The sequence below is a fragment of the Oncorhynchus mykiss genome, chromosome 28 (genome assembly GCF_013265735.2).
Source record: "Oncorhynchus mykiss isolate Arlee chromosome 28, USDA_OmykA_1.1, whole genome shotgun sequence".
NCBI lineage: Eukaryota > Metazoa > Chordata > Actinopteri > Salmoniformes > Salmonidae > Oncorhynchus > Oncorhynchus mykiss.
The window spans coordinates 37534606-37561430 of NC_048592.1; the positions used below are offsets into that span (position 1 = coordinate 37534606).

Here is a 26825-nt window from a genome sequence, read left to right on the forward strand (position 1 = left end):
TACACTTGGTTTCTCGGGGTGTGGCAGGTAGCCTAGTGGTTAGAGCGTTGGGCCCGTAACCAAAAGAGTTGCTAGATGAAATCCCTGAGCTGACAAGGTAAAAAATCGGATGTTCTGCCCCATGTTGCTCTGCCCCCAGGTCGTCATTGTAATTAAGAACTTGTCTAGTTAAACAAAGGTTAAAGGTTACAAAAGACTCTTAATAACTGCTTTATTGAGGAAAGCTTCACTTGCAATGACTGTGGTATGTGACTGTGCTATGTGACTGTGCTATGTGACTGTGCTACGTGACTGTACTACGTGACTGTGCTATGTGACTGTGCTACGTGACTGTACTATGTGACTGTGCTACGTGACTGTGCTATGTGACTGTACTATGTGACTGTGCTACGTGACTGTGCTATGTGACTGTGCTATGTGACTGTACTATGTGACTGTGCTATGTGACTGTGCTATGTGACTGTGGTACGTGACTGTGCTATGTGACTGTGCTACGTGACTGTACTATGTGACTGTGCTACGTGACTGTGCTATGTGACTGTGCTATGTGACTGTACTATGTGACTGTGCTATGTGACTGTGCTATGTGACTGTGGTACGTGACTGTGCTATGTGACTGTGCTACGTGACTGTACTATGTGACTGTGCTACGTGACTGTACTATGTGACTGTGCTACGTGACTGTGCTACGTGACTGTGCTACGTGACTGTACTACTTGACTGTGCTACGTGACTGTGCTACGTGACTGTACTATGTGACTGTGCTATGTGACTGTGCTACGTGACTGTACTACGTGACTGTGCTACGTGACTGTACTACGTGACTGTACTACGTGACTGTGCTATATGTGACTGTGGTTGTACAGCACCTGATGTCACAGGAAGGCCATGAAGGATCATGAAGGACAACAACCACCCGAGCCGTCATCCCGAAGTCGAGGTTAGCACAGGCGCGTCAAAGCTGGGAGACTGAAAAAACAGCTTTTGTTCAACAGCCATCACTAACACAGAGAGGCTGCTGCCAACATACAGATCCAAATCACAAGCCACTTTAATGGATACATTTATTTAATAAAAGGTATCAGTAGTCACTTTAAATAATGCCACTTTAATGATGTTTACATATCCTACGCATCTCATACTGTATGTCAAACCATCTGTGCCGCACGGCCATCGCCCGCCCATGTATTTATATGTACACACTCTTCTTATTCCATCCCTTTTCATTTGTGTATATGAGGTAGTCGTTGTGAAATTGTTAGATTTACTCGTTAGATGTATTGCTAGATGTCACTGCACTGTCGGGAACTAGGAGCACAAGCATTTCGCTACACTCGCATGAACACCTGCTAATCATGTTTATGTGACAAATAAAGATTTGATTTGATTTGATATCACCGACCTAAGTTGGACACATTGAATTGTAAGCCACTAAGACTAAATCAACACGATGAAAATGACCATTTGCATAAAACCTGCATCATGTAAAGCGCCTGGACCTGTTGACCCTTCAACTCAATTATTTTTTTTTCAAAAGGATGAATAAACCCCAATGACTGTGATGTTAAAGGGGATGTTCAGTATTTTACAATTATTTTGTAATTTTTTTTAATCCTCGATTAAATCAGATCAAGCATTAACCTGCGTTGGCTGACATCCTTGGTATCTGGTGACAAGTCGGTGAGCGGCTGCTCTGTTGTGTCACCAACCACGTTGTGTATTATCACTACTGCATTAGAAGTTCAAAGCGGCATTAGAAAGATAGGCTAATTCATGTTTATTAGGATGGGGGGGGGGGGGGGGGGGGGGGAATTATAGAGTATAAGTCATGTTTATTAGGATGGAGGGGGATTTATAGAATATCAGTCATGTTTATTAGGATGGAGGGGATTTATAGAGTATCAGTCATGTTTATTAGGATGGGGGGGATTTATAGAGTATAAGTCATGTTTATTAGGATGGGGGGGGGGATTTATAGAATATCAGTCATGTTTATTAGGATGGAGGGGATTTATAGAGTATCAGTCATGTTTATTAGGATGGGGGGGGGGATTTATAGAGTATCAGTCATGTTTATTAGGATGGGGGGGATTTATAGAGTATCAGTCATGTTTATTAGGATGGAGGGGATTTATAGAGTATCAGTCATATTTATTAGGATGGGGGGGATTTATAGAGTATCAGTCATGTTTATTAGGATGGGGGGGATTTATAGAGTATCAGTCATGTTTATTAGGATGGGGGGGATTCATACAGTATCAGTCATATTTATTAGGATGGAGGTAGAGGGGGATTGATAGAGTATCAGTCATGTTTATTAGGATGGAGGGGGATTTATACAGTATCAGTCATATTTATTAGGATGGAGGGGGATTTATAGAGTATCAGTTATGTTTATTAGGATGGGGGGGGGGATTTATAGAGTATCAGTCATGTTTATTAGGATGGGGGGGGGGATTTATAGAGTATCAGTCATGTTTATTAGGATGGGGGGGGGGGGATTGATAGAGTATCAGTCATGTTTATTAGGATGGGGGGGGATTTATAGAGTATCAGTCATGTTTATTAGGATGGAGGGGGATTTATACAGTATCAGTCATATTTATTAGGATGGAGGTAGAGGGGGATTGATAGAGTATCAGTCATGTTTATTAGGATGGGGGGGGATTTATAGAGTATCAGTCATGTTTATTAGGATGGAGGGGGATTTATACAGTATCAGTCATATTTATTAGGATGGAGGTAGAGGGGGATTTATAGAGTATCAGTCATGTTTATTAGGATGGGGGGGATTTATAGAGTATCAGTCATGTTTATTAGGATGGGGGGAGGGGGATTTATAGAGTATCAGTCATGTTTATTAGGATGGGGGGAGGGGGATTTATAGAGTATCAGTCATGTTTATTAGGATGGGGGGGATTTATAGAGTATCAGTCATGTTTATTAGGATGGGGGGGGATTTATAGAGTATCAGTCATGTTTATTAGGATGGGGGGGGATTTATAGAGTATCAGTAATGTTTATTAGGATGGGGGGGATTTATATAGTATCAGTCATGTTTATTAGGATGGGGGGGGGATTTATAGAGTATCAGTCATATTTATTAGGATGGGGGGAGGGGGATTTATAGAGTATCAGTCATATTTATTAGGATGGGGGGGATTTATAGAGTATCAGTCATATTTATTAGGATGGGGGGGATTTATAGAGTATCAGTCATATTTATTAGGATGGAGGGGGATTTATAGAGTATCAGTCATATTTATTAGGATGGAGGGGGATTTATAGAGTATCAGTCATATTTATAAGGATGGAGGGGGAGGGGAATTTATAGAGTATCAGTCATGTTTATTAGGATGGGGGGGGGGGATTTATAGAGTATCAGTCATGTTTATTAGGATGGGGGGAGGGGGATTTATAGAGTATCAGTCATGTTTATTAGGATGGGGGGAGGGGGATTTATAGAGTATCAGTCATGTTTATTAGGATGGGGGGAGGGGGATTTATAGAGTATCAGTCATGTTTATTAGGATGGGGGGGGATTTATAGAGTATCAGTCATGTTTATTAGGATGGGGGGGATTTATAGAGTATCAGTCATGTTTATTAGGATGGGGGGGGGGGATTTATAGAGTATCAGTCATGTTTATTAGGATGGAGGGGATTTATAGAGTATAAGTCATGTTTATTAGGATGGGGGGGGGGGATTTATAGAGTATCAGTCATGTTTATTAGGATGGAGGGGATTTATAGAGTATAAGTCATGTTTATTAGGATGGGGGGGGGATTTATAGAGTATCAGTCATGTTTATTAGGATGGAGGGGGATTTATAGAGTATCAGTCATGTTTATTAGGATGGAGGGGGATTTATAGAGTATCAGTCATGTTTATTAGGATGGAGGGGGATTTATAGAGTATCAGTCATGTTTATTAGGATGGAGGGGGATTTATAGAGTATCAGTCATGTTTATTAGGATGGGGGGGGGGATTGATAGAGTATCAGTCATGTTTATTAGGATGGAGGGGGATTTATAGAGTATCAGTTATGTTTATTAGGATGGAGGGGATTTATAGAGTATAAGTCATGTTTATTAGGATGGGGGGGGGGGGATTTATAGAGTATCAGTCATGTTTATTAGGATGGAGGGGGATTTATAGAGTATCAGTTATGTTTATTAGGATGGGGGGGGGGATTTATAGAGTATCAGTCATGTTTATTAGGATGGGGGGGGGGATTTATAGAGTATCAGTCATGTTTATTAGGATGGGGGGGGGGATTTATAGAGTATCAGTCATGTTTATTAGGATGGGGGGGATTGATAGAGTATCAGTCATGTTTATTAGGATGGGGGGGGATTTATAGAGTATCAGTCATGTTTATTAGGATGGAGGGGGGATTTATAGAGTATCAGTCATGTTTATTAGGATGGGGGGGATTTATAGAGTATCAGTCATGTTTATTAGGATGGAGGGGGGATTTATAGAGTATCAGTCATGTTTATTAGGATGGGGGGGGGGATTTATAGAGTATCAGTCATGTTTATTAGGATGGGGGGGGGGATTTATAGAGTATCAGTCATGTTTATTAGGATGGGGGGGGGGATTTATAGAGTATCAGTCATGTTTATTAGGATGGGGGGAGGGGGATTTATAGAGTATCAGTCATGTTTATTAGGATGGGGGGAGGGGGATTTATAGAGTATCAGTCATGTTTATTAGGATGGGGGGAGGGGGATTTATAGAGTATCAGTCATGTTTATTAGGATGGGGGGGGATTTATAGAGTATCAGTCATGTTTATTAGGATGGGGGGGATTTATAGAGTATCAGTCATGTTTATTAGGATGGGGGGGGGGATTTATAGAGTATCAGTCATGTTTATTAGGATGGAGGGGATTTATAGAGTATAAGTCATGTTTATTAGGATGGGGGGGGGGATTTATAGAGTATCAGTCATGTTTATTAGGATGGAGGGGATTTATAGAGTATAAGTCATGTTTATTAGGATGGGGGGGGGGGGATTTATAGAGTATCAGTCATGTTTATTAGGATGGAGGGGGATTTATAGAGTATCAGTCATGTTTATTAGGATGGAGGGGGATTTATAGAGTATCAGTCATGTTTATTAGGATGGAGGGGGATTTATAGAGTATCAGTCATGTTTATTAGGATGGGGGGGGGGATTGATAGAGTATCAGTCATGTTTATTAGGATGGAGGGGGATTTATAGAGTATCAGTTATGTTTATTAGGATGGAGGGGATTTATAGAGTATAAGTCATGTTTATTAGGATGGGGGGGGGGGGATTTATAGAGTATCAGTCATGTTTATTAGGATGGAGGGGGATTTATAGAGTATCAGTTATGTTTATTAGGATGGGGGGGGGGATTTATAGAGTATCAGTCATGTTTATTAGGATGGGGGGGGGGATTTATAGAGTATCAGTCATGTTTATTAGGATGGGGGGGGGATTTATAGAGTATCAGTCATGTTTATTAGGATGGGGGGGGATTGATAGAGTATCAGTCATGTTTATTAGGATGGGGGGGGATTTATAGAGTATCAGTCATGTTTATTAGGATGGAGGGGGGATTTATAGAGTATCAGTCATGTTTATTAGGATGGGGGGGATTTATAGAGTATCAGTCATGTTTATTAGGATGGAGGGGGGATTTATAGAGTATCAGTCATGTTTATTAGGATGGGGGGGGGGATTTATAGAGTATCAGTCATGTTTATTAGGATGGGGGGGGGGATTTATAGAGTATCAGTCATGTTTATTAGGATGGGGGGGGGGATTTATAGAGTATCAGTCATGTTTATTAGGATGGGGGGGGGGATTTATAGAGTATCAGTCATGTTTATTAGGATGGGGGGGATTTATAGAGTATCAGTCATGTTTATTAGGATGGGGGGGATTTATAGAGTATCAGTCATGTTTATTAGGATGGGGGGGATTTATAGAGTATCAGTCATGTTTATTAGGATGGAGGGGATTTATAGAGTATCAGTCATGTTTATTAGGATGGGGGGGATTTATAGAGTATCAGTCATGTTTATTAGGATGGGGGGGGGGGATTTATAGAGTATCAGTCATGTTTATTAGGATGGAGGGGATTTATAGAGTATAAGTCATGTTTATTAGGATGGGGGGGGGGATTTATAGAGTATCAATCATGTTTATTAGGATGGGTGGATTTATAGAGTATCAGTCTAATGGAGGTGTACACAATAGAATGTCACGCATTCAAGCGGTTGAATTTCTAACAATGCTGCGTGGGATTATAATGTGGGCTGGTTTCGTTGCATCCAATGGCAGTGTCTGCAATAAGATAATAATAATAATAATGCACAAGGAGCTGCTTGTGGATTTGACAGCTCTAACACAGTCGTGCACCGCCAAAACTAATCTAGCCTCTAATCTAGGCTAATCTAGCCGCTAATGTTCGATGGTTTCTCACCCTGAAAATAGTCTATGAGCAAGGAGAAACTTCAATCCATGGTTTGGTTTTCTTTAAAACTGGAAACCTTAATTGGTTAAACTGACACGTTATTTTGGGTTTTAACAACAAGAAGAAGTTACTGTTTTTCCACGAGTCTTAAAGTACAGCAGAAACCACACTGCTAAATTCTACTCTCCTCTGTTTTCATCAACAAAACAAAAACAAAATGGTGCTGAGAGCAAACAGTGGCCCGGTTTCCCCTACTGCGGATTCAGCAATTACTAACTTCAGCTAACTTTAGTGATAAGGGCACGCGGCGAACATCACCTTGTTGTTAGTTGCTATGCTACGTGGAAACAAATATTTTCATTTTTTTTTTGTTGAGTTTCCTCACCAGATAAAGTAATTTAATTAATACCACAAAATTGAGGTGTATTTAGCATTTGTGTGCTGGCGCGGAAACAGCTGCACCAATAGAAACCAATCAGGAAGTTAAATAAGCTAGCATGTGCACAGTGCCTATAGAATATGAAATCCAGAAATGGCAGTGTGAATCACCACTTTAAAAAGCCATCCCTCAGGGCTTTAAATTGATTTCCCTCAACATTTAATTCATTATTAGAACTCAGCATAAGCATCATTACAGTCATTCCCTCCCAGGATGTGTCGAGCCAGGTATCAACCAACTTTCTACCGCCTTTTTCTTTATATCTGAAAAGTATTGTTGTCAACAAAGCCTGTGTTCATCCAACTGAACTACTGTAGTCCCGCCAACCCCTCAGGTATCAGGGAGCATGTCCTCCTCTTCCTCCTTAAAAGGGGGTATCAGGGAGCATGTCATCCTCTTCCTCCTTACAAGGGGGAATCAGGGAGCATGTCCTCCTCCTTACAAGGGGGAATCAGGGAGCATGTCCTCCTCCTTACAAGGGGGTATCAGGGAGCATGTCCTCCTCTTCCTCCTTACAAGGGGGAATCAGGGAGCATGTCCTCCTCTTCCTCCTTACAAGGGGGTATCAGGGAGCATGTCCTCCTCTTCCTCTTTACGAGGGGGTATCAGGGAGCATGTCCTCCTCTTCCTCCTTACAAGGGGGAATCAGGGAGCATGTCCTCCTCCTTACAAGGGGGAATCAGGGAGCATGTCCTCCTCCTTACAAGGGGGAATCAGGGAGCATGTCCTCCTCCTTACAAGGGGGAATCAGGGAGCATGTCCTCCTCCTCCTTACTTTACATGTTTTGTTATTTCACCTTTATTTAACTAGGCAAGTCATTTAATAACAATTTCTTATTAACAATGACGGCCTACCCCGGCCAAACCCTAACCCGGACAACGCTGGGCCAAGGGGGTATCAGAGGGTATCAGGGAGCACTCGAGTCTCTTGTCCTTGAAGCTGTGGAATGTTTGCTACTCTCCTTGTTTATGATCAGACAGCCCTGCGACTAAGGCTCAATGTCATTCACAAGCATCCAGCCGACTAGCCTTGTGGCAGGGCCAGTCTGTCTGCCAGGAAGTGTCTCTCTCGGGTTCCAATCTCTACTTTGTGTCCATGACTGATTGCGTCTGCATTTTCAACCCTTCTCCCCAATCATGGGTTTAAAAGCATTGGATTTGGAGTAAGCATTGGATGGAGGGAGTCTCTACCAAGTCCATGACAGGAAGTATGCAAGTGCACAGGATATAGTCTTAACAGGACAATGTCTTAACCTTCTTAGCTTGAAATGAGTCCATGAATGATTTATCACAGCCATCAAATGTATGTGTATAGTAGTTTGTCTTGTTAGCATATAGCTTACGTTAGCACCTAATTAGATTTCATGAATCAGTCCAGCCACTGCTGGTGCCATAGCTGTGAAGTTCTCGTCAGGATCCGACCGTGTTCACAAATGCAGCCGGAACAGGAAAAGCATCATTGCCTCCACAGCTGGTCCACTTCCTCCTAAACCAAAGGCAGTCAGCCAATATATGATTTCTATTTTCTACAAATGTGTCTGCACCAGAATATAGTATACTGCGCATGGTGCCATTGGTCCTGGACTAAATAGCATGCTGCATGAAGACTCTCTATTGAAGTAGCTTCACCAGCAGCAGAGGAGTGTGGGTAAAATCACTGGAGAAACCAAGCCAGGAAAAAAGCCATATTACAACTTATGTGTTGTGATAATTGCGTTGTTTGCACTACAACCTATTCATATTCCTTTCCCCCGTTATGTTTAGGCCTAAGGCCGAGAAAACTAGAATAAATTCAACCACACCTTTGTTTCATCACAAAACCCGAGAGCAACATCTGTCTGGTGGAGTCCACAAAGCATATTGCATGTAACAAACAGTTACATGACTTACTACACGGTCAATCAAGTTAAGGTTTCCTACATTATCGTACTACTAAACAGCTATTGATTTAGAACAACAGAGAGTTTCCGCAAGTCACAGAGACAACAGGAGCTGCCTCCACTATTCCAGCATTTCAAACATTTCAATATCATCAAATCACCTATGCTTAGGCTAATAGTTACAACTATTTATTTCAATCAACGTAAGTTAAATATGATGTGGCTGTCCATGGTTGTCCATGGTCCATGGCTGTCCATGGTTCTGATTTACGTGTGTGTTGACTCAACCTAGAGAAACGGCAATGACATCCTGTTCTTTCATGTTGGTTAAACAGTCTGTCACTCTGTCATACAGTACATGCTTTTAGTTTTTGTTGTCCTAGGCTACCTGGCTAAAATACTTGCTCGCTAGCCTACCTTCCTTTCATGGGCAACGATGAGCCAGCTAGTTAAAATTAGCCTTCTACAGCTAGTTACATATTAAATGTCCATCCTCTCAGGCCAGGGGAACAATGTATGAATTTATGGTTGGATCAGAATCCCCTTTATAATCATTGGCCAGTATGGAGAATTAAGTAAAACAACAAGTCCAAATCCCTATTTCCATCCATGGCTAATTTAAAAAAGGGAACATTTTAGCTAGCTAGCTAGCCACGGGAGAACACCAACACAATGAGATGCAGAAGTTCAAGTTCTTTCTGTCAATGATGTCATGTGATTGGTGTGAAGCCTTTTAAACATTTTTTTTTTGGTGCACAAGGACCCTTCAGTTATTTTTTAAATGTTTTAAACAAGGGAGGCCAAATGCTCACTGGCTTCCCTTACATTCAGTGCTACGGGTAGCAACAATGTAATACTCAATTTGACCAGACAGCATCAGATACATGGGCTACACATACAGAGACAGAGGGGCGCTGTTTCCCTTTCTCGGATGCTTTCTCTGGTGCGATACATTCAACCTCTTGAGAATTAAAGGAAAATTATGAAACACAGAGAGACGAAAGATAAATGATTTTATATATTTTTTTCTTGGTATTTGCTTGCGGGGGGGGGGGGGGGTGGGCTGGCTTCCCTTGATTTCCATGAATACACACTACTTCTTACTAGGCTTCACCTGTGTCTCGGAACCTGGCTTTATGAGTACAGCCCAGGACCTCCACATCCGGCTTCTTCACCTGCGGGATCGTCTGAGACCGGTCACCTGGACAGCTGATGAAACTGTGGGTTTGCACAACCGAAGAATTTCTGCACAAACTGTCAGAAACCATCTCAGAAGCTCAACTGCATGCTAGTTGTCTTCACCAGGGTCTTGACCTGACTGCAGTTCAGCGTCATAACCGACTTCAGAGGGCGAATTCTCACCTTCGATGGTCACTGGCCTCGTCATGGATGAATCCCAGTTTCAACTGTACCAGGCAGCTGTCAGACAGTGTGTATGGTGTTGTGTGGGCAAGCGGTTTACTGATGTCAATGTTGTGAAACAGAGTGCCCCATGGTGGCGGTGGGGTTATGATATGGGCGTGCATAAGCTACGAACAACGACTAAAAAGCATTTTATGGCAATTTGAACACAAAGAGATACCGTGACGAGATCCTAAGGCCCATTGTCGTGCCATTCATCCACCGCCATCACCTCATGTTTCAGCATGATTATACACGGCCCCCATGTCACAAGGACCTGTACACAATTCCTGGAAACTGAAAATGTCCCCGTTCTTCAAAGGTCTGCATACTCACCAGACATGTTACACATTGAGCATGTTTGGGATGCTCTGGATTTATGTGTACGACAGCATGTTCCAATTCCTGACAATATCCAGTAACTTTGCATAGCTTCAAGAGGAGTGGGACAACATTCCACAGGCCACAATCAACAACCTGATCAACTCTATGCGAAGGAGATGTGTCGCGCTGCGTAAGGCAAATGGTTTGTCACACCAGATACTGACTGGTTTTCTGATCCACGCACCTACCTTTCCTTTTCTTTTTTTCAAATGTATCTGTATCCTTTTTATTTAATTTTTTTAAACGTCTGTGACCAACTGTTGCATATCTGTATTCCCAGTCATGGTGAAATCCATAGATTAGGGCCTAATGAATTTATTTACATTTATTGATTTCCTTGTATGAACTGCAACTCAGTAAAATCTTTGAAATTGTTGTTGCGTTTATGTTTTTTTTTGCTAGAACCATTTAAAAAAAAACGAAAGCATTCTGATGTTTCCATAACTGCGTTATAGATCCATTTCCGGGATGCTTGAAGTAAAGTGTTACTGAAAATGTAAATTAAACACAATACAGAACTTGTACAACTCATTGCGTTTAATAATGAAGCAAACATTTCTGCCAAATAAATTATATAAAAACATATCCACAAGCGACATTTGTGGTTTGTACAACAAAGTAACATAACACCTTATTTTCAGTAACTTAAGAGTATGTAAAGTTGTCCAAATGTTTCAGAGTCTTCTCTTTTGTCAATGGAATAGTAATTCACCAAATTAAAACACATTCAATGATCTTTATATATTTGTTATTTATGACATTTCATGTTATACAGTATGTTTATTATCATATATGTTACATGTCTACAACACCACTGTTCTTCAATTTCAATTTGTCAATCATTTAGAACAAGAAAATGGCAGTGAAAGAATTGTTGAAGAAAGAAAATTATGGAAAAAAAAAAATATTAAATTAATTTAACCGTCGGAAATGAGTACTTTTAAGTGGGACTTTTAAGTGTAAGTTTCATGGTGTTTCTACATCAAAGTGTTGTTTGTCTTTGTCATCACTAGTTGTTAGGAATATTAATCGAGACACTTCAGTAGAGATTGTCCTTCTGGTAAACAGCTCAACTTGAAAGTTAATGGTGCTCCTATCTTTGGTGTTACTTTGATTGAGAGACTATGTTCCGTAACTGTAGTGTGTATATGAAGAGTTTATTTCCAAAAAATGTTATATCCACCAATTTTTTTCCATCAGAAATGATTGTTTATGGGTACCTTCATGTGTGTGAAAAACAATGACTGTTCTCAGATCTTTCATTTAAATATTTTAAGTGTTTTTATATATATATATATATATATATATATATATATATATATATATATATATATATATATATATATATATCCATTGTTTAGGTGGAATGGAATGTTCATATCCTGTATATTTGACTGTGATATGTGGTTGTCTCACCTAGCTATCTTAAGGTGTAAGTCACTCTGGATAAGAGTATCTGCTAAATTACTAAAAGGTCAAATGTAAATGTTTCACATCTCATATTACTCTACTGATTTGTATTGTTTCATATATTTAAGTATTGATGTCATACGTAACATTTGTACAGTTCTTTATATATATATATATATATATATATATATATATATATATATATATATATATATATATATATATATATAAAGTAGTTATTTGTTACATTTGACTGTGTTAAACCTAGCAATACTACTTTTAGCTAAACTACATGATTATTTGTCACTGAAATAAACCATCAAGTGATAGATTTCAAACAAATACATGTCTGTCATTGAACAACTCCATGCCATGATTAGGATAGACTCAACCCAATTTCTTTCAGAAGTTCTTTCAAATATAAAAGATAATTTATACAACTTTTTTTTTTTTACAGTGTCGGAAAAAAAACTCTTCATATGTTTTTGCTTGAGAAGTCTGTAGCTGTAGTCTTCTCATCTGTTTGGTGTTTTACCGTCAATGTGATCAAGCTGGCATGAATGTTGGTATAGTGCAAATTTCAACATAATTTTTATTTTTTTTTATGTAAAAAGACAAAATAGTTCAGAAATATTAATAATAATAAAAATAAAAAAAACGTGTTATTAATTATAAAAGTGTTTGGCTCCAGTAGCTGGTCAAACCTATTTCTTTCAAGTATCTCTCAACAGTAACAAACAACTGAAACACAGACGCGCATTTGAACAAAAACAACAACAAAACAATTTGCAAAAAAAAGTCTTCCTCCTTGTATACAAATGAAAAAATAAATCAAAACACCCATAATGTGTAAAGAAACATTAAAAAGAAAAACACGGTAATACTTGATCAGTTGTATGGTTTTTTCTTTCAGGGAAAATGGTACCATGTTCATTGCAGTGCAGAGAAGCAGGAATCCCACTCTTGCTCTCCATTCAACAAAAATATATTCTGTAGTCTCTTTTTTTTTAAATCTGAAAAAAGAGACTTCAAAATTTCCAAATCTGAAAAAAGAGACTTCAAAATTTCCCATCGGATAATCAGACAAAACGGACAGATCAGTCAGTCAACACATTTTTTACATGACTCCCCAAAAAAGGTATTGTTTTTGTTTGAAGGGATAAACGGCCCATCATCCCAACGGGTGTCTTCTTGTTATTGGTGAGTCTATATATATATATATCTGCTCTCTTTCACTGTCTCTCATGAGCAGCCACACCCGTCCACAATCATGTTCTGGATATCCTTCTTGATGATCTTCTGCTCCTCGTTGTAGTAGAGCATAGACATGGCGCGTAGCCGCGTGGGCACGCAGCACGACTGGGTGTTCTGGAAGGGCGCGTAGCCTCGCATTCGGTAGTGGTTGATGACAGTGGAGTGGAAGGACAGCGAGGAGCCCGTGATGCTGGCCACGTGGCTGGGGCAGTCGCCCTCGCAGTAGTTGGCGTGGTAGCCCGGCGGCGCGATGATCCAGTCGTTCCAGCCGATGTCCTTGAAGTTGACATAGAACTGCCGCTTGCAACAGATGTGCATCTTTCCGTCGCACTCCAGGCCGCGTTTGACGCGTCGGCGAGTGTGTTCCTCCGTGCCGGGCCGCAATACGACCATGAGGAAAGGCCGGTGGGATTGGTCCCTCTCTCGTCCCGGTTGCTCGCCCAAGGTCTGGACCAAGATGGGTGTGGCGCCCGCCTCGGTGCACTGCGGGCAGGAGACTCGCAGATCGATGACGCTGCCACCGGTGTCCAGGAGGGACTGGATGCTGTGCGACACGGGGAGCGTGTGCCAGCCGCTGCGCCTCGTGTCCACCATCTTCTCAGACACCAACTCCTCCTCGCCCTGGGTCTCGTTGAAGGCAAAGCCTGGCGCTTTGGTCTTCTGCCGGCGGCGCTGCAGAAGCTGTATGTTCACCTTGCCCTTGCCTCGCCCTTGCCCCTTGGCCAGCTTGAGGAAGAGCCACACGTTGGCCTGCTCCACCACTGAGAGCTCACTGCCCTCCTTGGAAATGTCAAAGGTCACAGCGGATGTAGTGTCGCCTACAGGAGAAAAGGGAAAAGGTTGTTTAGTCATCACAATGAGAGCAATGCTTCAAATGTGCATAATCATTTTTGGTTAGACAACGCAGGTTTTTCTTTGCTCTTCTAAAATAACACCTAGTATGTTTAAAAGAGGCTGTACAGGAATGTAACTGACTGGAGGTGTGCCCCTCTTTGTCCAAAAATGGAATTTCTGGACGAATCTGTGTGTCTGTCCATTTAGGGGACTTCTTTTGGCTTAAGAGCACCCCTAGAGGCAAAAGCCTCATAGCCTCCTTAAATATATTCAAAGGCTTACTCTAAGTATCAAATAGAGCTCTAGACTGAAGGGGAGATATTGTACATGCTTTTGACCATGGACAGTCCATTCTATTCCAAACCCATACTCTGTTTGTACAAGAATGCATTTGTTCGAGGTCTGTCGTGTCTGACTAGGTTTGGCTCGGATTTATCTTTCCCAGTCACTCTGGCATCTGTTTAGTTAGGAAAGCAACGGGCGGATTGTTGTGAGTCAGGTTACACTTTATAATAACCTCCTAGTGACTTTCATTAATACGTCTTTATAAATACTTGTGTAGATTTGAGTCCTGGAGATGCAGTGATTGGACTAGTGTATGATGTTCATATTAGGACAGCCTCATGGATACCAGACATTTATTGTCTGATATTGTACACAGTTGCACCTAATAAAATATAAAAATTAAAATATTTATATTGGTTATAATAAATGTTTCCAAAAAAAATGTAATATAGAGAGCTACCATGAAGTCTCTCTGGCCAATGGTCAACGTTGTGCAACCCATCACGCAACAGCACACATCTCCAACACAGCCTCATTGCTCATTAAGCTAATTAAGAAACGCTAGCGGCCATGACTGAAGTCAAACGAGAGTTGTCTTGGGGGTGTGGTTGGATGTGGGTGTGTTATTTGCACATATCGTACCCTGGCAGAGACTGTTGTTTGTCCCCCCTGAGTCACCGTAGCAACAACATAGCCACCTCCTCAAAAATAGTCACTTCCTTAAAATAGTCTGAATTAATTTAGGATAAATTAAGAAGTCTGTAATTACTATCATTTTGACGTTTTTTGCAGTGGTCTTAGTCTCGTAATTTTACACTTAACTAAGGTGTTTGGTGTAGTATTTATCATGCTAAAAAATATGCATGCAGTCTAGTCAAGTCTGGAAAGTCGGGAAAATCTGGCTGCGCTCTCAGGACTGATTTCTGAGACCAATAACACGTCTACAACTTCCTCATCAGCCGTCCAACTATCGTAAATAAACACAAGCTACAGGCTGTTTATCAGTGCCCAAAATCACTAGCTCGCTAGCTAAGTTCCAACTCAATAAAGCTAGCAAGTAGTAGTTACTGTAGCAGACACATTGAACAGCCAGGCCACAATCAGTTTATCAAGTCACTGGTGAGTGGCAACGTGTGTGCTTAGGTGACGTTTTTTTTTTTTTTTTACAACTTTCTCACTATCTATTACCAAAGTGTGCGTCTGTCTGGCAGTGTTCGTGCATAGCTGGTTCTCTGTCGTTTTTGTCGGTTTTGGAGAAACATGTCCTGGGAATCTCATTGAATTTAATCACAAACAAACAGGAGTGTAGTGTAACACCTAGTGTAACTAAACAAAGACAGTCAACCATCAAACAGTCTGTCAAGTTTGGTCGGAATTATTTAGTACTTTTGGGGGCTTTAGCTGTTAATTAGGCATCATAAACCATAAATATATTGAAATGGGAGCAACTCATATCGCATATGCATATGCATGTACAGATAAGCCCACCAACATTAAATTACATTCATACAATTCGTTCACACGCTACCCTCTCTATCTCTTCTCCTCCTCTATCTCTTTTTCTCCTCCTAATGAACAAATTAATAAACAAAGCGGGGAACCAAAAATAGTTTGAATGAAAAGCGCTTCAAAAATATATTAGGCTAGATCTAAAATAAAAAGAAGAAAATAAGGATCTTTCCCTCTCTAGCTCTCTGTTCTTTCCCTCTCTAGTCCTCTCTGTTCTTTCCCTCTCTAGTCCTCTCTGTTCTTTCCCTCTCTAGTCCTCTCTGTTCTTTCCCTCTCTAGTCCTCTGTCTCTCTGTTCTTTCCCTCTCTAGTCCTCTGTCTCTCTGTTCTTTCCCTCTCTAGTCCTCTCTGTTCTTTCCCTCTCTAGTCCTCTCTGTTCTTTCCCTCTCTAGTCCTCTCTGTTCTTTCCCTCTCTAGTCCTCTGTCTCTCTGTTCTTTCCCTCTCTAGCTCTCTGTTCTTTCCCTCTCTAGTCCTCTCTGTTCTTTCCCTCTCTAGTCCTCTCTGTTCTTTCCCTCTCTAGTCCTCTGTCTCTCTGTTCTTTCCCTCTCTAGTCCTCTCTGTTCTTTCCCTCTCTAGTCCTCTCTGTTCTTTCCCGCTCTAGTCCTCTCTGTTCTTTCCCTCTCTAGTCCTCTGTTCTTTCCCTCTCTAGTCCTCTCTGTTCTTTCCCTCTCTAGTCCTCTGTTCTTACCCTCTCTAGTCCTCTCTGTTCTTTCCCTCTCTAGTCCTCTCTGTTCTTTCCCTCTCTAGTCCTCTCTGTTCTTTCCCTCTCTAGTCCTCTGTTCTTTCCCTCTCTAGTCCTCTCTGTTCTTTCCCTCTCTAGTCCTCTCTGTTCTTTCCCTCTCTAGTCCTCTCTGTTCTTTCCCTCTCTAGTCCTCTCTGTTCTTTCCCTATTTAGTCCTCTGTCTCTCTGTTCTTTCCCTCTCTAGTCCTCTGTCTCTCTGTTCTTTCCCTCTCTAGTCCTCTGTCTCTCTGTTCTTTCCCTCTCTAGTCCTCTCTGTTCTTTCCCTCTCTAGTCCTCTCTGTTCTTTCCCTCTCTAGTCCTCTCTGTTCTTTCCCTCTCTAGTCCTCTCTGTTCTTTCCCTCTCTAGTCCTCTGTCTCTCTGTTCTTTCCCTCTCTAGTCCTCTCTGTTCTTTCCCTCTCTAGTCCTCTCTGTTCTTTCCTGCTCTAGTCCTCTCTGTTCTTTCCCTCTCTAGTCCTCTCTGTTCTTCCCTCTCTTGTCCTCTGTTCTTTCCCTCTCTAGTCCTCTCTGGTCTTTCCCTCTCTAGTCCTCTCTGTTCTTTCCCTCTCTAGTCCTCTCTGTTCTTTCCCTCTCTAGTCCTCTCTTTTCTTTCCCTCTCTAGTCCTCTCTGTTCTTTCCATCTCTAGCTCTCTGTTCTTTCCCTCTCTAGTCCTCTCTGTTCTTTCCCTCTCTAGCTCTCTGTTCTTTCCCTCTCTAGTCCTCTCTGATCTTTCCCTCTCTAGTCCTCTCTGTTCTTTCCCTCTCTAGCTCTCTGTTCTTTCCCTCTCTAGTCCTCTCTGTTCTTTCCCTCTCTGTCTCTCTGTTCTTTCCCTCTCTAGTCCTCTGTCTCTCTGTTCTTTCCCTCTCTAGTCCTGTCTCTCTGTTCTTTCCCTCTTTAGTCCTCTCTGGTCTTTCCCTCTCTAGTCCTCTCTGTTCTTTCCCTATCTAGTCCTCTCTGTTCTTTCCCTCTCTTATCCTCTCTGTTCTTTCCCTCTCTAGTCCTCTATGTTCTTTTCCTCTCTGTCTCTCTGTTCTTTCCCTCTCTAGTCCTCTCTGTTCTTTCCCTCTCTAGTCCTCTGTTCTTTCCCTCTCTAGTCCTCTGTTTCTCTGTTCATTCCCTCTCTAGTCCTCTGTCTCTCTGTTATTTCCCTCTCTAGTCCTCTCTGGTCTTTCCCTCTCTAGTTCTCTCTGTTCTTTCCCTCTCTAGTCCTCTGTCTCTCTGTTCTTTCCCTCTCTAGTCCTCTCTATTCTTTCCCTCTCTAGTCCTCTCTGGTCTTTCCCTCTCTAGTCCTCTCTGTTCTTTCCCTCTCTAGTCCTCTCTGTTCTTTCCCTCTCTAGTCCTCTCTGGTCTTTCCCTCTCTAGTCCTCTCTGTTCTTTCCCTCTCTAGTCCTCTCTGTTCTTTCCCTCTCTAGTCCTCTCTGGTCTTTCCCTCTCTAGTCCTCTCTGTTCTTTCCCTCTCTAGTCCTCTCTGTTCTTTCCCGCTCTAGTACTCTCTGTTCTTTCCCTATCTAGTCCTCTCTGTTATTTCCCTTTCTAGTCTTCTCTGTTCTTTCCCTCTCTAGTCCTCTCTGTTCTTTCCCTCTCTAGTCTTCGCTGTTCTTTCCCTCTCTAGTCCTCTCTGTTCTTTCCCCCTCTAGTCCTCTCTGTTCTTACCCTCTCTAGTCCTCTCTGGTCTTTCCCTCTCTAGTCCTCTCTGTTATTTCCCTCTCTAGTCCTCTCTGTTCTTTCCCTCTCTAGTCCTCTGTTCTTTCCCTCTCTAGTCCTCTCTGTTCTTTCCCTCTCTAGTCCTCTGTTCTTTCCCTCTCTAGTCCTCTCTGTTCTTTCCCTCTCTAGTCCTCTTTGTTCTTTCCCTCTCTCTTTTTTCTTTTCCCACCTTCCCCCCATCCTCCCATATCTCTCCCTTTCCATATCCTACTCTCACTTTGCTCAGGCTCTTTCAAAGACCTCTCCATCCAAATCTCCACATATAGCTTCCACACTGCCTAAAAGTAATTATTGGGGCTCATATTTGGATGAATGAAATGATTATACACGGCCAGGAGCCCTCCGATTCGCCTCCATGCCCCCCCCCCCACCCCACACAATCGTTAACACCCCCCCCCCTTCTCCCTAATTCCGCCAACTCATTATTGGCCCTTCTTTAATCGAAGGTTCATTCAAAAGGGTGGTTATTTATAGTACCAAGCCATTATGCACATTTATGTAAGCAAACAAGCCAGGGAGGAATGCGCTTATTGCACCGCTCTGCAGTATACATTGGCCGACCCGCAATCAAGAAAGACTCCAGAATCGGAGCAACCCCCCCCCCCCCTTCGTTGGGTTGGCGTGCAGCGCATGACTGCGTGCTGTGGTACACGGATACACGTTTTTGTTCCGATGCATTATATCAAACCTTTCCTGTTGCTGTTTTTTTGCATCTTCGTCTGATATCATCTTTGATTCACCCACTTTGCACCTGAATATGACAATTCTTTCCAACACTAGATATGTACGTGGTTGATGTGCACTATATAAATATACAAAAGTATGTGGACACCCCTTGAAATTAGTGGATTTGGCTATATCAACCACACCCGTCCGTTGCTGACAGGTGTATTAAATCGAAGACACAGCTCAGTGACGTTCAACGTGGCACCGTTACAGGATGCCACCTTTCAAACAAGACAGTTTGTAAAATTTCTGCCACGCTAGAGCTGCCCCGGTCAACTGGAAGTGTTGTTATCGTGAAGTGGAGCAAGAACGTCTCAGCCGCGAAGTGGTAGGCCACACAAGCTCACAGAACGGGACCGGCCAGTATTGATGGGCGTAGCACTGAAATATCGTCTGTCCTCAGTTGCAACAAACTACAGAGTTCCAAGCTGTCTCAGCCCAAGAACTGTTCATCGGGAGCTTCATGAAATGGGTATCCGTGGCCGAGCAGCCGCACACAAGCCTTAGATCACCATGTCCAATGCCAAGAGTCGGCTGGAGTGGTGTAAAGCTCGCCGTCATTGGACTGTGGAGCAGTGGAAATGCCTTCTAAGGAGAGATGAATCACACTTCACATTCTGGCAGTCTGACGGATGAATCTGGGCTTGATGCATGCCAGGAGAACGCTACCTGCCCCAATGCATGGTGCCAATTGTAAAGATTGGTGGAGAAGGAATAATGGTCTGAGGCTGTTTGTCATGGTTTTTAGCTAGACCCTTTTCCCTTAAGGGAAATCTTAACGCTACAGCATACAATTACATTTTAGACAATTCTGTGCTTCAAACTTTGTAGCATATGTTTGGTGAAGGCCCTTTCCTGTTTCAGAATGACAATGCCCCCGTACACAGAGCGAGGTCCATACATGAATGGTTTGTCGAGATCGGTGTGGAAGAACTTGACTGGCATGCACAGAGCCCTGACCTCAACCCCATCAAACACCGTTGTGAATGAATTGGAACGCCGACTGCGAGCCAGTCCTAATCGCCCAACACCAGTGCATGACCTCACTCATGCTCTTGTGGCTGAATGGAAGTAAGTCCTCGCAGCAATGTTCCAACATCTAGTGGAAAGCCTTCCCAGAAGAATGGAGGCTGTTATAGCAGCAAAGAGGGGGGGTGGGGGCGGGGTGGGGGGGGGGGGGGGGGGGCAACTCCATATTAATGCCCATGATTTTGGAATGAGATGTTCGACGAGCAGGTGTCCACATACATTTGGTCATGCAGTGTATCTGAAGCAAGAAGGCTGCAAAGTCGAAGCGTCTGTATAAAGCTATCCCTGATGCAGTGATAATAATAATTATTGTTGTGCTTCTACACCTGCATTGCTTGCTGTTTGGGGGTTTTAGGCTGGGTTTCTGTACAGCACTTTGAGATATCAGATGATGTACGAAGGGCTTTATGAATACATTAGATTTGATTTGATTTGATGATTATTATTTAAAAACAGTTATGTAATTTTTATGCAACATAATTTTTCGAGGGCGGACCATCACACAGAAAATGGTTATCTAAATGTACGGGTTTTACTCACCAACCTTCTGGATGGTGCCTTTTGATGACCCGCTCTTGTAAAAGGATGAAAACCGAGGCCTGAAATCCCAAAACTTGGTCTACTTTCAGTTCCTCTGAACACAGAGACATTAGGGTATAGTTGTACAGTGCAGTTTTCTGCGTTGACACAAAGTGCTTGAGAGAGAGAGAGACACAGCTGGGGAACACGTGTCTCTGCTACTTCTCTGCTACTTGTCGGGGGATACTGTCTCTCTCTCTCTCTCTCTCTCTCTCTCTCTCTCTCTCTCTCTCTCTCTCTCTCTCTCTCTGTCTCTCTGTCTCTGTCTCTGTCTCTAGCTCTCTCTCTCTCTCTCTGTCTCTCTGTCTCCATCTCCGTCTCTGTCTCTCTGTCTTTGTCTCTGTCTCTGTCTCTGTCTCCATCTCTCTCTCTGTCTCTCTGTCTCCATCTCTGTCTCTCTCGCTCTCTCTGTTTCTGTCTCTCTCTCTCGCTCTCTCTGTCTCTGTCTCTGTCTCTCTGTCTCTCTCTCTCTCTGGCTCTCACTCTCTCTCTCTCTGTCTCCATCTCTGTCTCTCTCTCTCTCTCTCTCTCTCTCTCTCTCTCTCGCTCTCTCTGTCTCTGGCTCTCTCTCTCTGTCTCTCTCTCTCTCTGGCTCTCTCTCTCTCTCTCTCTCTCTCGCTCTCTCTGTCTCTGGCTCTCTCTCTCTGTCTCTCTCTCTCTCTGGCTCTCTCTCTCTCTCTCTCTCTCTCTGGCTCTCACTCTCTCTCTCTCTGTCTCCATCTCTGTCTCTCTCTCTCTCTCTCTCTCTCTCTCTGTCTCTCTCTCTCTCTCTCTCTCTCTGTCTCTCTCTCTCTCTCTCTCTCTCTGGCTCTCTCTCTCTCTCTCTCTCTCTGGCTCTCACTCTCTCTCTCTCTCTCTCTGTCTCCATCTCTGTCTCTCTCTCTCTCTCTCTGTCTCTCTCTCTCTCTCTCTCTCTCTGTCTCTCTCTCTCTCTCTCTCTCTCTCTCTCTCTCTCTCTCTGGCTCTCTCTCTCTCTCTGCCTCTCTCTCCCCGACTGATGATAACATTTAAGCTCTGAAAAGTTCCTTCTGCGCCGTGTTCTTAATATCCACAACACAGCATTTCTATGTTTCTTTTGGTTGTCCCCATAAGACATCCCTTTGCAGAAACCCTTTTTGGTTCCAGGTAGAATGATTTTAGTTCTAGATAGAACCCTACATGGAACCAAAAAGGGTTCTATGGGGACAGCCAAAGAACCCTTTTTAGAGCCCTTTTTTTCTAAGAGTGTAGAGCTGACAACTCCTGAGCGTACATTCCCCACACATACGAACCCCAGACCTGTCAACATACCTCTCTGTGTGTTCCTCTCTACTGTCATCATACAGTACCTCTCTTACGTGTGCCCATCTCCCTCTCTAACTTCCTACTTCCTAAACCCATTTGGTGCGTTCATTCTAGAACGTCAACCTCACTATAAATATACAGTAGTATGGGGTTTCTGTGTGTTCCTCTCTACTCTAGAACGTCAACCTCACTATAAATATACAGTAGTATGGGGTTTCTGTGTGTTTAACGTTCGCTCCTTTACTTTTCTCCTGTCATGTAGCTGAACAGAGACAGCAACCAGGCTAGGGTTTCCCCCATTTTCATTTAGTCTATAGACATATTAATTTAGTCTATAGTCCATATTAATTTAGTCTACAGTCCATATTCATTTAGTCTATAGACATATTAATGTATTCTATAGTCCATATTCATTTGGTCTATAGTCCATTTTAATTTAGTCTATAGTCCATTTTAATTTAGTCTATAGTCCATTTTAATTTAGTCTACAGTCCATTTTAATTTAGTCTATAGTCCATTTTAATTTAGTCTACAGTCCATATTCATTTAGTCTATAGACATATTAATGTATTCTATAGTCCATATTCATTTGGTCTATAGTCCATATTCATTTGGTCTATAGTCCATTTTAATTTAGTCTATAGTCCATTTTAATTTAGTCTACAGTCCATATTCATTTAGTCTATAGACATATTAATGTATTCTATAGTCCATTTTAATTTAGTCTATAGTCCATATTCATTTAGTCTATAGTCCATATTCATTTGGTCTATAGTCCATTTTAATTTAGTCTATAGTCCATATTCATTTAGTCTATAGTCCATATTCATTTGGTCTATAGTCCATTTTAATTTAGTCTATAGTCCATTTTAATTTAGTCTATAGTCCATATTCATTTAGTCTATAGTCCATATTCATTTAGTCTATAGTCCATATTCATTTGGTCTATAGTCCATTTTAATTTAGTCTATAGTCCATTTTAATTTAGTCTATAGTCCATATTCATTTAGTCTATAGTCCATATTCATTTAGTCTATAGTCCATATTCATTTAGTCTATAGTCCATATTCATTTGGTCTATAGTCCATTTTAATTTAGTCTATAGTCCATTTTAATTTAGTCTATAGACATATTAATGTATTCTATAGTCCATTTTAATTTAGTCTATAGACATATTAATGTATTCTATAGTCCATATTCATTTAGTCTATAGTCCATATTCATTTGGTCTATAGTCCATTTTAATTTAGTCTATAGTCCATTTTAATTTAGTCTATAGACATATTAATGTATTCTATAGTCCATTTTAATTTAGTCTATAGACATATTAATGTATTCTATAGTCCATTTTAATTTAGTCTATAGACATATTAATGTATTCTATAGTCCATTTTAATTTAGTCTATAGACATATTAATGTATTCTATAGTCCATTTTAATTTAGTCTATAGTCCATTTTAATTTAGTCTATAGTCCATATTCATTTAGTCTATAGACATATTAATGTATTCTATAGTCCATTTTAATTTAGTCTATAGTCCATATTCATTTAGTCTATAGTCCATATTCATTTAGTCTATAGTCCATATTAATTTAGTCTATAGTCCATTTTAATTTAGTCTACAGTCCATATTCATTTAGTCTATAGACATATTAATGTATTCTATAGTCCATTTTAATTTAGTCTATAGTCCATTTTAATTTAGTCTATAGTCCATTTTAATTTAGTCTATAGACATATTAATGTATTCTATAGTCCATTTTAATTTAGTCTATAGTCCATATTCATTTGGTCTATAGTCCATTTTAATTTAGTCTATAGACATATTAATGTATTCTATAGTCCATATTAATGTATTCTATAGTCCATATTCATTTAGTCTATAGACATATTAATGTATTCTATAGTCCATTTTAATTTAGTCTATAGTCCATTTTAATTTAGTCTATAGTCCATTTTAATTTAGTCTATAGTCCATTTTAATTTAGTCTACAGTCCATTTTAATTTAGTCTACAGTCCATATAGTCCACACACACAATTGGCATGTCACATAATTTACAATTCCTTTTTCTTAATCTCATACCAACCTTTCATTTAACCTTTATTTAACCCGGCAAACCAGCTAATAACAAATGATTTATTTTCAATGACGACCTCCTAAACATATATTGAATGTGCCCCTCCAGCAGCTGCGTTTGTAATGTCTCACTGAAATCATCTAGTCAAAGCTGCAGTCGACATTCTCTGAACCGTGGGGAACTCGTGCTAGCTGAGGATGCACATAACCCCCAAACTAAGAAACTGAAAAGGGATGTCGATAAGTTTCATCTAAGCCTTGTTGACCACAAGTTCGAAGGAATCCTCAAGAGAAAGCCATAAGCACCACAGACACTTGTCAACTTTAAAACGTTTCCAGACCTAGGCAGACTACACATTTCACACACGCAGGTAGTGTGGGTTTCAGGTAGTGTGGGTTTCAGGTATTGTGGGTTTCAGGTAGTGTGGGTTTCAGGTAGTGTGGGTTTTAGGCCGCGTGGGTTTCAGGTAGGGTGGGTTTTAGGCAGCGTGGGTTTCAGGCCGCGTGGGTTTCAGGCAGCGTGGGTTTTAGGCAGCGTGGGTTTTAGGTAGCGTGGGTTTCAGGCAGTGTGGGTTTCAGGTAGTGTGGATGTTAGGCAGCGTGGGTTTCTGGCAGCGTGGGTGTTAGGTAGCGTGGGTTTCAGGTAGCGTGGGTTACAGGTAGCGTGGGTTTCAGGCAGCGTGGGTTTCAGGTAGTGTGGATGTTAGGCAGCATGGGTTTCAGGCAGTGTGGGTTTCAGGTAGCGTGGGTTTCAGGCAGCGTGGGTTTCAGGTAGCGTGGGTTTCAGGTAGCGTGGGTTTCAGGTAGCGTGGGTTTCAGGCAGCGTGGGTGACAGGTAGCGTGGGTTTCAGGCAGCACGTTATTTTACACTACACGCCTAGACAAAAAGCTGCTATTTAGAACCTAAAAGGGATCTTCGGCTGTTCTCATAGGAGAACCTTTTGAATAACCATTTTTTGGATTCAGGCAGAACAATTTTCCTTCTAATTAGAACCCTCTTGGATTCCATGTAGAACCCTTTCCACAGAGGGTTCTACATGAAACCCCAAAAGGGTTCTACCTGGAACAAAAAAATGGTTCTCTTATGGGCAACATATAAATTGCAGTAATGTTTCTAGCCTATGGGGACAGCTGAAGAAACCCTTGGGAACCTTTGTTTACTGCTGGTATTTATAATGAAGAGAAAACAGTGGATCGTTTCTGGTTATTTTTCAAACCATTCAACAGGAGTAATAACTACCTTGTACCTTACCACTACCGAGCGGTGTTGGTTTAATAAATCAACCAAAACATATCCAGAAAGTAATTCATGTTATTATATAGTATAATTAACATTTTACCAAAGTCATTTCTTAGTACCTAGGAATACACTTTAAATGAAACGCTATACACACCTGGCTCGGCAAAGGTGATGATCTCGGAGGGCGGCTCGGGTGGCGGCGCCGCCCCCACGCCGCCCCCCGGCCCCTCCTCCTGGATCTCCACGCTGCCGTCTTTGCCCACGCGGCCCACGTGTAGTTTCTTGATGGCGTTGAGCAGGGCGGCGCGCGGCACCGGGTGGGTGACGTTGGGCCTCGCGCTGAGATGGAGCATGTCGAGGATGTGCTGCTTCACCGCTTCTACCATGTCCGTCGGAGCCGACGCCGATTCAGATCCAGGAGGGGCCGGGACAGAACCCGGGTCCGAGCCCAGGTAGTCACTCCTCATCTGGGCCAGCACACAGGAAGGACAGGGGGTCACCTGGATCTCCTCCACCTGCTCCTGTCCCCGTGTAGCTCCATCCACCGTCGCAAGTGATCCCGCTACCGTAGCGGAGCCACATCCTGTCTGCAGCCCAGGGAGAAGCAACGCCAGCACCCGAGCCAACGCGGCTAACGAGGGCATCCTGTGCTACAAAGCGCAGACAACTCACAGACACACACACACACTCACACACACACACTCCCTGGAGAGGGTGATGAGAGGACTGCGGCAAGGGGTGACTGAACGAGAAGCAGCACACCGGAGAGCTCTCTTCACCTTACCTCTGTTTCCCTGAAAGAACAAGTTTGAGAAAAGTACAATCCTTCTTTGAGAGTGGTTCTACAGCTTCTTCTTTGAGAGTGGTACTATAGCTTCTTTTTTGAGAGTGGTACTATAGCTTCTTCTTTGAGAGTGGTACTATAGCTTCTTCTTTGAGAGTGGTACTATAGCTTCTTTTTTGAGAGTGGTACTATAGCTTCAAAAAGTTGGATGTTGGAAAGTGGAGATGGAGGTTTTGAGACCAGGCTCTTTACTTTGGTCCTCATAAACCAGGTCTTTGCTGCAGTCCTTGTAAACCACTTATCCTATCAAGTCCAGGAAAGCAGGTGTCTCCTCTCAGCTTTGTCTCCTCTCAGATTTGTAAAACCATTCCTCTTCTTTTTGTCCAGTTAGTGAAGTCTCTTGTCCACTCTCTCCAGTCTCGTGTTCGGTAGAGCGTGTCCACGCTACTTTAGTCCTTGAACAAAGTGCCTGGGATATAGGACAGTGTGTTGAGCTGCAGTAGTGATGGTGTCCTTTCCTGCTGATGTACACAGCACTGGAGAAGCCTCACTATGTCGGAGTTGAATGGCTTTGTAAAAGTGGGCAGGGTTAGAGTGCTCTCTCTCTCTTTCTCTCTCTCTCTCTCTCTCTCTCTCTCTCTTTCTTTCTTTCTCACTCTCAACTCTCTTTTTTATTCCCTCCCTATTTACCCCCACCTCCATTACTACTGTATATTTCACTACTTTCCTCACCATAGAGGAGGAGGAAGATTCACTGTGTCACCCTGATTAATTCTTACCACACACCAACACACACACACACGCACGCATGCACGCACACACACACACAGGGA

At 42.1% G+C, this 26825-nt stretch overlaps 1 protein-coding gene across 1 annotated transcript; it reads right to left on the reverse strand.

The window, feature by feature from the left end:
• Window positions 1-12206: 12206 nt before the first annotated feature.
• On the reverse strand, window positions 12207-26605 carry inhbab (inhibin subunit beta Ab). The gene is made up of 2 exons (XM_021590092.2): window positions 25363-26605; window positions 12207-14037 (listed from the first exon to the last, which is right to left on the reverse strand). Exons 1-2 carry the CDS (start codon window positions 25850-25852, stop codon window positions 13208-13210), a joined length of 1320 nt encoding a protein of 439 aa, XP_021445767.2. The 5' UTR covers window positions 25853-26605; the 3' UTR covers window positions 12207-13207.
• Window positions 26606-26825: the final 220 nt, after the last annotated feature.